Source organism: Euprymna scolopes, chromosome 44 (genome assembly GCF_053919585.1).
Source record: "Euprymna scolopes isolate OS-2025 chromosome 44, ASM5391958v1, whole genome shotgun sequence".
Taxonomy (NCBI): Eukaryota; Metazoa; Mollusca; class Cephalopoda; order Sepiida; family Sepiolidae; genus Euprymna; species Euprymna scolopes.
Genome location: NC_136525.1, coordinates 10,819,920 through 10,832,105, shown reverse-complemented (window position 1 = coordinate 10,832,105; position 12,186 = coordinate 10,819,920). Strand labels below are relative to the sequence as shown.

The following is a 12,186-nucleotide window of genomic DNA, read 5'->3' as shown; positions in this document are numbered from 1 at the left end:
TAGCTTTATATGTGATGACGGACACGACCAATATCATTTTGTTAATGGATATACAATTGATAACGTTATAGGATAACGCTTACGAGCGATGAATAAAGACTCAGTAATATACCTTATACTCGTAGAGATATAAAAAAAATCGATTAAAAATACATATTGCTTTATGGGATATCCAATTCATAGTGTTATACGAATTACACTTAACAAGGAATACTCCAACTTTAGGTGCATGCTCTACAATATGTAATAAATATAAATTAAGAAATACACCTCATACTCCTATCAATACCAAAAAATTGATAAAGAAACATCATAGAAGCAATGAAGCACGTATGTAGTAAACTCCTAATAAAAATGGATGTATAATCATGTTTTGTTGTCACAAGAGTACTACCTTGATATTTTATGACAGGAGCGATCAATATTACTTTGTTAAGGGATATTCAATTTATATTAACACATGATCAACAATTATCGAGTAATACTTCTGCTTTCTTAAACTCACACCTATCCGCATATAAAAAAAAAACTATTGAAGAATACCCAATAGCAATGAAGCATATATGTAATACCCTCAGAATAAAAAAACCTATATACAATTACGTTATAATATCTAAGAGTATTAGCTAGATGTGTTATGGCAAAAGCGGTCAATGTGATATTGCCATCGGATATCCAATTCGTAGTGTTATTCCAAGTGATATTCCCGCTTCAGGTGCTTGATCTACAATCTATAATATAAGTCTTACCTATCCGTTTAAATGCATGCATGTTTGTTTGTATGCATGTATGTTTGTATGTCTGATTAACACTTTCGACAGAGGCGACGGATTTTCACGAGATCAGTATCGTTTTGAAGCTGGATACTTCGGATGACAAATATCGAAAAATTGGCTAAAAACATTAATTCCTTCATCCTCTACTGGGCATTTTTCGACAGGGAGAGCTTACATTTTTTCACCGATACTTTCGAAAGTCATCCCCTCTTTCCGATTGACTAGCGTTAATTTAAACATTGGACGTAACGTTTAAACAACAAAGACGTCACGTTTTTTTTTTTTTTCATGTTCTTTCCCCGCATTTGGAGTACAGGTTTGAGCCTGTATGCCTACTACCCTTTTTTTGTTTTTGCTCAACACACACCTCAAAACCCGGGCAACGCCAGCACCTAGGCTAGTATTTAATAAATACAAAACTACAAATACATCTCATACACCATATCGATATCAGAAAATCGATAAAAAAAATATAAAAGCAATAAAGCACGTAAGTAGTACACTCATGATGAAAAGGGATATAGAATCATATAATATCCAAGGTGTACTACCTTGATATGTTTTGGCGGAAGCTGTCAGTAGCATTTTGTTAAGGGATATCCAATTTAATGTATTATATGATAAAACTTACCGAGTGATATCGCCGCTTGAGGTTCTTGCTCTACAAGATTTAATAAATACAAATTTAGAAATACACCTCATACTTCTACCGATATCAAAAAATCGGTAAAAGAAAGTATAAAAGCAATAAATCACATATATAGTACCCTCATGAAAAAACGGATATTCAACCATGTTCTGATATCACAAGAGTACTAGCTGGATATGTTATTGCAAAAACGTTAAATATCATTTAGTTAATGAATATCCAATTTAAAGTGTTATATGATAACAATTACAAAGTGATATTTCTGTTTGAGTTTCTTGCTCTGCAATAATTAATCAATACAAAATCAGTAATATACCTTCTACTCATATCGATATCAAAAAATTGATTGAAACGGTCTGATATCACAAGAGTACTAGCTTGATATTTTATTGCAGAAGCAGTCAATATCATTTTGTTAGAGGATATACAATTTGAAATGTTATAGAATAACACTTACTAAGTGATATTTCTGCTTGGGTTTCTTGCTCTACAAGAATTAATCAATACAAAGCCAGTAATATATCTTATACTCTTATTGATATCAAAAGATCGATTGAAACATTCACAAAAGTACTGAAGCGCATATGTAGTACTCTCAGAATAAAAAAAAACGTATACACAATCACGTTCTGATATCACAAGCGTACTAGCTAGATATGTTACGGCAGAAGCAGTCAATATCATTTTGTTAACGGATATCCAATTAGAATATAGGATAACACTGACCAAGTGATATTTTTGCTTGAGTTTCTTGCTCTGCAAGAATTAATCGATACAAAATCAGTAATATTTTTTTATGCTCCCATCAATATCAGAAAATCGATTGAAAAATTAACAATAGCAATGAAGCACATTTAATACCCTCAGAATAAAAAAAAACGTATCAAAAATCACGTTCGGATATCACAAAAGTACAAGCCAGACTTGTTATTTCAGAAGAATTCAATATTATTTGTTAACTTTAAAGTTTATTGTATAAAACTTACCGAGTGATACTCCGGCTTGAGGTGCTTGCTCTACAATATTTAATGAATACAAAATTAGAAATAAATCTTATACTCCATATCAATCGCAGAAAATCGATAAAAAAAAACTATAAAAGCAATAAAGCACATAGGTAGTACACTCATGATAAAAACGGATATACACTCATTTCATAATATCAAAAGTATACTAAATTGATATGTTATGGCGGAAGCTGACAATAGTATTTTGTTAAGGGATATCCAATTCAAAGTATTATATGATAAAACTTACCCAGTGCTATTTCTGCTTGAGGTTCTTGTTCTACAACATTTAATAAATATGATTTAGAAATACACCTGATATTCCTATCGATATGCAAAATCGGTAAAAAAAAAATCATAAACGCAATGAAGCACGTATATAGTACAATCATGATAAAAACGGATATACAATCACATTCTGATATCACAAGAGTACTAGCTGGATATGTTATGGCAAAAGCGGTAAATATCATTTTGTTAATGGATATCAAATTTAAAGTGTTATATGATAACACTTACCAAGTGATACTGCTGCTTGAGTCTCTTGCTCTGCAAGAATTAATGAATAGAAAATCAGGAATATACCTTATACTTATATCGATTTAAAAAAAATCGATTGAATTATATTCACGATAGCAATGAAGCACATATGTAGTACTCTCAGAATAAAAAAAAACGTATATGATATCATATGTGAATATCACAAGAGTACTAGCTAAATATATTATGGCAGAAGCGGGCAATATCATTTTGTTAATGAATATCCAATTTAAAGTGTTATATGATAACACTTACCAAGAGGTATTTTCGCTTCTGTTTGTTGCTCTGAAACATTTAATCAATATAAGATCAGTAATATAGCTTATACTTCTATTGATATGAAAAAAAAATCGATGCAAAATTCACAAAAGCAATGAAGCACATATATAGTACCCTCAGAATAAAAAACGTATATATAATCACGTTCTGATATCACAGGAGTACTAGTGTGATAAGATATGGCAGAAGCGGTTAATATAATTTTTTTTAGTTGATATCCGATTTTAATATAGAATAACACTTACCAAGTGATATTTCTGCTTGAGTTTCTTGCTCTGCAAGAATTAATTAATACAAAATCAGTAATATACGTTAAACTCCCATCGATATCAAAAAATCAATTGAAAAAATTCACTATAGCAATTAAGAACATATGCAGTATCCTCATAATAAAAAACGTATATAGAATCACGTTCGAATATCACAAGCGTACTAGCTGGATATGTTACTGCAGAAGCAGTCAACGTCATTTTGTAAATGGCTTAGAATACAGCATACTTACTGACTGATATTTATTTTTGAATATAGTATAACACTTAGGAAATTATATTTCTGCTTGAGAATAAAACCATATATATAATCACGTTACAATATCTAAAAGTATTAACTAAATGTGTCATGGCGAAACCGGTCGATATCATAATGTCGTAATGGTTTTTAATTAACACTTACTGAGTGATATTCCCGCTTGTGGCGCTTGCTCTAAATATTTTAATGAATACAAAATTGGAAATCCACCTCATACTCCATATCGATGTCAAAAAATCGATAAAAAAAAACTATAAAAGCAACCAAACACGTAAGTAGTACACTCATGATAAAAACGGATATACACTCATATCATAATATCAAAAGTGTACTAAATTGATATGTTTTGGCCGAAGCGGTCAATAGCATTTAGTTAATGGATATCCAATTCAAAGTTTTATATGATAACATTTACCAAGTGATATTTCTGCTTGAGTTTCTTGCTCTGCAAGAATTAATCAATGCAAAATCATTCTTATACCTTAAACTCATATCGATAAAAAAAACATTGATAAAAAAAAATAAACTGAAATAAATTTACTATAGCAATGAAGCAGATATGTATTACCCTACGAAAAAAAAACGTATATACAATCACGTTCGGATATCACAAGAGTACTAGCTTGATATGTTATTGCAGAAGCAGTCAATATCATTTTGTTAATGGATATCCTATTTGAAATGTTATGGGATAAAACTTACCAAAAGACATTTCAGCTCGAGTATCTTGTTCTGCAAGAATTAATTAATACAAAATTAGTAATATACCTTAAACTCCTTAAAAAATATCGATTAAAAAATTCAGAATAGCAATGAAGCACATATGTAGTACCCTCAGAATAAAAAAAACGTATATACAATCACGTTCTGATATTACAAGAGTACTAGCTAGGTACGTTACGATAGAAGCAGTCAATATCATTTTGTTAATGGATATCCAATTTGAATATAGGATAACACTTACCAAATGATATTTTTGCTTGTGTCTCTTGCTCTGCAAGTATTAATGAATACAAAAATCAATAATTTTTTTTTATATTCCTTTCGATATAAAAAAATCGATTTATAAATTCACAAAAGCAATGACGCACATATATAGTACCCACAGAATAAAAAAACGTATATACAATCACGTTTGTATATCATAAGAGTACTAGCCGGATATATTATTGCAGAAGAATTCTATATTATTTTGTTAAATTCCAATTTAAAGTGTTATACTATAACATTTACCGGGTTGAAGTGCTTGCTCTACAAGATTTAAGAAATATAAAATTAGAATTATACCTCATATCTTTTATGATATGAAAAAATCGATAAAGAAAAATTATAAAAGCAATCAAGCACATAGGTAGTACACTAATGATAAAAACGCATATACAATCACGGCATAATATCAAAAGAGTACTAGCTTGAAGGTCTGACGGGCGCGGTCAATATAATTTTGTTTAGGGATATCTAATTCATAGTGTTATAGGATAACACTTACAAGCGATAAAAAAAAAATCAATAATACACCTCATACTCCCATCAATACCCAAAAAATCGATAAAGAAAAAACATAAATGCAATAAAGCACAGATGTAGTACACTCCTGATAAAAACGGATATACAATCACGTTCCGATATCACAAGAGTACTAGCTGGATATGTTATGGCAGAAGCGGTCAATATCATTTTGTTAATGGATATCAAATTTGAATAACACTTGAATAACACTTACCAAGTGATATTTTTGCTTGAGTTTCTTGCTCTGCAAGAATTAGTCAATACAAAATCAGATATATACCTTATACTCCTATCGATTTTAAAAAATCGAGTGAAATAAATTCACGATAGCAATGAAGCACATTTGTAGTACCCTCAGAATAAAAAACCTATATACAATCATATTCGAATATCACAGATGTACTAGTTAGATATGTTATGGCAGAAGCGAGCAATATCATTTTCTTAATGGATATCAAATTTGAAATGTTATGGGATAACACTTACCAAGAGATATTTTCGCTTCTGTTTCTTGCTCTGCAACATTTAATCAATATAAGATCAGTAATATACTTCATACTCCTATCGATATCAAAAAATAGATAAAAAAATTCACAAAAGCAATGAAGCACATATATAGTACCCTCAGAATAAAAAAAAAACGTATATACAATCACGTTCCGATATCACAAGAGTACTAGCAGGATATGTTATTGCAGAAGCAATCAATATCATTTTGTTAATGGATATCCAATTTGAAATGTTATGGGATAACACTTACCAAGTGATATTTCTGCTCGAGTTTCTTGCTCTGCAAGAGTTAATCAATACAAAATTAGTAATATACTTCTATCGATATCAAAAAATCGATTGAAAAATTCACAAAAGCAATGAAGCACAAATGTAGTACACTCCTGATAAAAACGTATATATAATCACGTTCGGATATCACAAGAGTACTAGCAAGATACGTTATTGCAGAAGCAGTCAGTATCATTTTGTTAATGGATATCCAATTTGAAATGTTATGGGATAGCACTTACCAAGAGATATGTCCACTTGAGGTGCTTGCTCTACAAGAATTAATAAATGCAAAATCAATAATATAGCGTATACTGCTAGTGATATAAAAAAATCGATAACAAAAAATTACGAAGCAATAAAGTACATATTTAGTACTCTCATAATAAGAATATATACGTTTCTATATGACGTCACTTTCTATTATTATTAGAATACGAGCTGGATATGTTATTGCAAAAGCGGTCAATATCATTATTTTATGATATCTTTATTTGAATGTTATCAGACAACACTTTGCAAGCGATATTCCTACTTGCTCTAATATGAAGTGTTTTTAATAAGTTTCTGAACTTTTTTGGACAGGCATTTAAAATTGTCGTAGACTCTTGAAAATTCAGTATGTTATTGCTAGACATCTTATGAGAGGACTGACCAATTCTTATGATTTCAGGTTCAAATGAACAGCTACAGCAGGAATTGGAATACACTCTACTAAAGCCTGACTGTCACACCTGATGAATTTCAAAGATGCAATCTGGATGTGAGGGCACTTTAGAAGAACGATATGCAATAAAATTCTGCTTAAACTTAAAAAAAAAAAAAAATGCCACAGAAACTTATGGAATACTTCAGACTGTTTTTGGACCATCTTGCATGAATCGATCATCAGTTTTTGAGTGGCATAAGAGATTCAAGGAAGGCAAGGAGTCTGTGAGGGATGATGAGAGGTGTGGGAGGAGTAAGAAACTCAGAATATGAGAGTTGATTGGCCAAATAAAGAATTTCATGGATAAGGACCGTCATGTGTCTATAGAGACAATTAGTGCGCAGTTAGATGTCAGTGTGGGAACTGTACACACAATTATTCACTAGGGACTGAAGATGCAGAAGATTTGCGCAAAGTTTGTCCCAAGGGTGCTCAGAGAAAATTAGAAAGATGTTGTCATGACAACCGAGAGATAGTCAAGCTGATCAATTCAGATTCCACAGGTCTTGATGCTCTGGTGACTTGCGATGAAAGCTGGATCTATTGCTATGACCCAGAGACCAAGAGACAGAGTTCCCAGTGGAAGTGTGCTGGCTCTCCCAGACCCAAGAAGGCCAGACACAGCAAATAAACCCAGAAACATATAACGATCTCTCTCTTTTTTTTTTGGGGGGGGGGACAGCGCGGGCATGATCTACATTCACTGGGCTCCAACTGGACAGATAGTCAACAAGGAATGCTATGTTGAGGTTTCAAGGGAACTCGGGAAGTGAATCTGCCGGAAGAGGCCGGCACTCTTCAAATCGGTTCAGTGGCATTTCCACCAAGACAATGCACCAGTTGCAACTCCATCCTTGTCACAAACTATTTGATCAAGATGGACATCAAGACAATTCCTCACCCTCCCTATAACCCACACATTGCTCCCTTTAACTTTTGGTTATTCCCTAAGCTCAAGGAAAACCTTAGAGGCTGTCATTATGAGACAGTTGAGATGAAAGAGGCTGTGACGAGGGTCAGTGACATGCTCCCCACAAGAGGACTTTCTCGTACAATATTGCGTCCAATCCTGACCCTAACCACCCAAGCCTCTATAAGAATTTTCTTTTCTATTTGAACTCCTTGCTCCCATGGATTACCCTCCACCCTGCAAGCTTGTATAGAATGCTGAAGTAAATTGATTGCCTTATATGCTGCAGAAGCATCAAAAAAGCGTGAGACAGTTATTTTTTTTCTTCTTTAGGGGGGAAGCATGTAATTCTTCGAAGAAAATTGTCCAAGAAAAAAAGACTTACCAAACGACGGCGCTTCTATGAGGACTGGTTCTGTGGATGCAATGAATGCTAATAACAGTTATCTGACTTAAACAGTTTGCATGTTCATTACATATTCAATCTAATACATAAAGTTATATGATGGGATTTCGAAAGTTACACCTAAATAGCATTTTAGCTGGTAAAAATCAAACTTTACTTCCGATAAGCCCATTTCCACTTGTTATCGTTGTGTCATGTTATTCGCACTTAAAATCTAATACATAAAGTTATATGGCGAGATTTCAAAAAGTTACACCTAATTAGCATTTAAGCTGGCAAATCAAACCTTAATTCTGACTAGCCAATTTTTATTTGTTAGTAGTGTATCGTGTTATTGCCAACAAAATAATGCACTTTGCTATAATCTCTTTTCCTAAGATTTTCAAAATCTGACATAAATATCATTTAATCTGACAAATAAACCTTAGCTTCTGGTGAGTCAATTTCCATTTGTTATTGCTGCACCATGTTATCGGTAATATGGTAATATACTACTTGTTGTGAGATTTAAAAAAGTTAAACCTAGATAGAATTTAAGTTGACAGATCAAAACTTTTAACTTGTTATTGCTCTATCGTGTTATAATAATGTACTTTGCTACAATTTGTCTGTGCCAAGTTAGTTCTCTTTGATTGGAACAATAAAATAATATTTTGAAAAAAAAAAAAAAAAAAGGAAAAGTTTTCAAAAAATATTTTTGCTCTCTTGAAAGGAAAGTAACTCTGTACACAAATAAAGTGTTCCTATTTACTTGCCTCCCCACGAGGGCAGAGTTAGACACAAGGTCGGTTTTTAATGTGGGGAAAATCCAGCTCCCCGAAATGGGGCATTATAGATAGGAACAAAAAATAAAAAAATGCCTCAGTCATGAAGGATCTCCCCTCCTCCACTGACCGAGGACAGAAAAGGTGAAGTGTAGCATCAGAGCAGATACTACACTGTGATCTTGTCCCGAAAGGAATGTGCATTAGAAAACAATTCCAACAAAATGCTGCAACGATTCTCAAGAAAAACTGACAAACGAAAGTCAAATACGAATTTCATAGGAAGAAAGCTATCGATGAAAAAGAAATAATAAAGAGACTAAGATTGTTTTATATATTAGATATATTGTTATGTATTGCTGTTTTCAACAAAAATAAAATGACGAAGTTTGGTTTATAAAAACAGTTTGTTTTGACATATCGTCATATGGTTGAGTGCTAAAGAGAGGGGGATAGTGGATCTTGGCTTATTGCTTTGAATGTGGGCCCCACACTGTCGCCCAGAACACTGCTCTAGTGCATTCGCCCTTGTCCTCCTTTATTATTTTGCAGTGACCTTCCCGTCCAGTAATTTTCAATTCATTATATACTTTTTTTCTTTTTTACATGGGAGTCACTACTTACCAAGGCCTAGAGGTCACTCGAGGATAACAGTTAAAGAGTGTACAGTAGTCAATAGGATAATATATCATAGGAATCGTTAATCGTGGAAATTTAGTAAATTGGATTACTTAAGGGAACAGTTGATCAAGAACTTGTTTGCGTTGGATTTGAAGATGACCACAGGTAAAGGTAATTATTAAGTTATATACATACTTGATCTTTTTATTTTTTTCATAGATATATACATACATATGTATATATATATGTAAATATATATAAAAAATGTGTACATATATGTATATATATATATATATAAAATGTGTACATATATGTATATATATAAAATGTATTCATATGTATATATATATAAAATGTGTACATATATGTATATATATAAAATGTATTCATATGTATATATATATAAAATGTGTACATATATGTATATATATATAAAATGTGTACATATATGTATATATATATAAAATGTGTACATATATGTATATATATATAAAATGTGTACATATATGTATATATATATATAAAATGTGTACATATATGTATATATATATATAAAATGTGTACATATATGTATATATATATATAAAATGTGTACATATATGTATATATATATAAAATGTGTACATATATGTGTATATATATATAAAATGTGTACATATATGTGTATATATATATAAAATGTGTACATATATGTGTATATATATAAAATGTATACATATATGTATATATATATAAAATGTGTACATATATGTATATATATATAAAATGTATACATATATGTATATATATATAAAATGTATACATATATGTATATATATATAAAATGTATACATATATGTATATATATATAAAATGTATACATATATGTATATATATATAAAATGTATACATATATGTATATATATATAAAATGTGTACATATATGTATATATATATAAAATGTATACATATATGTATATATATATAAAATGTATACATATATGTATATATATATAAAATGTATACATATATGTATATATATATAAAATGTATACATATATGTATATATATATAAAATGTATACATATATGTATATATATATAAAATGTATACATATATATATATATATAAAATGTATACATATATGTATATATATATAAAATGTATACATATATGTATATATATATAAAATGTATACATATATGTATATATATATAAAATGTATACATATATGTATATATATATAAAATGTATACATATATGTATATATATATATATAAAATGTATACATATATGTATATATATATAAAATGTATACATATATGTATATATATATATATAAAATGTATACATATATGTATATATATATATAAAATGTATACATATATGTATATATATAAAATGTATACATATATGTATATATATATAAAATGTATACATATATGTATATATATATAAAATGTATACATATATGTATATATATATAAAATGTATACATATATGTATATATATATAAAATGTATACATATATGTATATATATATAAAATGTATACATATATGTATATATATATAAAATGTATACATATATGTATATATATATATATATATATATACACATACATAATGCGTATATATATAATCAGCTGTTGACTCGTCATACAATTTCTTATTCCTTGACCATGGTATCACTCGAGTTCAATAACTAGGTCAATTCCTTCCTTGTTTGTTTGGCATGCCAAGATTAAGCATTACACTGAAACAAGCGATTAATTATCCCACGGAATAGGAATTAAGCGTTAATTTCTTTTTCTATACTTAAAAAAAAAGCCAACACTCACCAGATTTTTTCTCGGTTGTCCGTTCTGCGGGATGATACAAATAAACATTTCAGAAATTTTTGAAAAATACAATAAATATGGATTTTTTAAATGACTTATTTATTTAAAACACTTAAGTTACTCTTAAAATTAATAGATATTTTATTTTCTTTGTAATAATTATTTTAAGATATGCTTCAATAATTAACTAAATCTAATAATTAAAATTAAATATGAAGAATTAGTAATAAAAATAACATTTTTTAATTCAAAGCTAATTAAATTATAATTTTAATTTTTTTCATATATATATATATATATACATATACACATTATGTGTATATATATATATACATATACACATTATGTATATATATTTATATACATAATGTGTATATGTATATATATTTATATACATAATGTGTATATGTATATATATTTATATACATAATGTGTATATGTATATATATATGCATAATGTGTATATGTATATATATATACATAATGTGTATATGTATATATACATAATGTGTATATGTATATATATATACATAATGTGTATATGTATATATACATAATGTGTATATGTATATATATATACATAATGTGTATATATATATATACATATACACATTATGTATATGTATATATATATACATACATATACACATATATATATATACACATTATGTATATGTACGTGTATATATATATATATACACACATTATGTATATATATATATATATATACATACACACACATTATGTATGTATATATATATATATAATAATTAATTTTGAATTATAAAATGTTAAGATATATAATTTTGATGTTTTCTTATATATATATACAGGGTGACCAAAAAAAAATAGAGGACATTCAATTGTTTTTCTGAGCATTTTACAGTCAA

General features: G+C 29.0%; 1 protein-coding gene across 1 annotated transcript in view; it reads right to left on the bottom strand.

The window, feature by feature from the left end:
* LOC145268689 (uncharacterized) overlaps positions 1-12,186 on the bottom strand; it is a 1,072,728-nt gene that overhangs the window by 605,535 nt on the left and 455,007 nt on the right. The window contains exons 80-93 of the mRNA XM_080124201.1: positions 11,297-11,320; positions 8,073-8,102; positions 6,311-6,340; positions 6,049-6,078; positions 5,775-5,804; positions 5,503-5,532; positions 4,744-4,773; positions 4,482-4,511; positions 4,195-4,224; positions 3,228-3,257; positions 2,952-2,981; positions 2,683-2,712; positions 2,412-2,441; positions 1,408-1,437 (exon numbers count right to left, since the gene is read on the bottom strand). Of these exons, the coding sequence (XP_079980327.1) occupies positions 1,408-1,437; positions 2,412-2,441; positions 2,683-2,712; positions 2,952-2,981; positions 3,228-3,257; positions 4,195-4,224; positions 4,482-4,511; positions 4,744-4,773; positions 5,503-5,532; positions 5,775-5,804; positions 6,049-6,078; positions 6,311-6,340; positions 8,073-8,102; positions 11,297-11,320 (414 nt within the window). The remainder of the gene's footprint in view (positions 1-1,407; positions 1,438-2,411; positions 2,442-2,682; positions 2,713-2,951; positions 2,982-3,227; positions 3,258-4,194; positions 4,225-4,481; positions 4,512-4,743; positions 4,774-5,502; positions 5,533-5,774; positions 5,805-6,048; positions 6,079-6,310; positions 6,341-8,072; positions 8,103-11,296; positions 11,321-12,186) is intronic.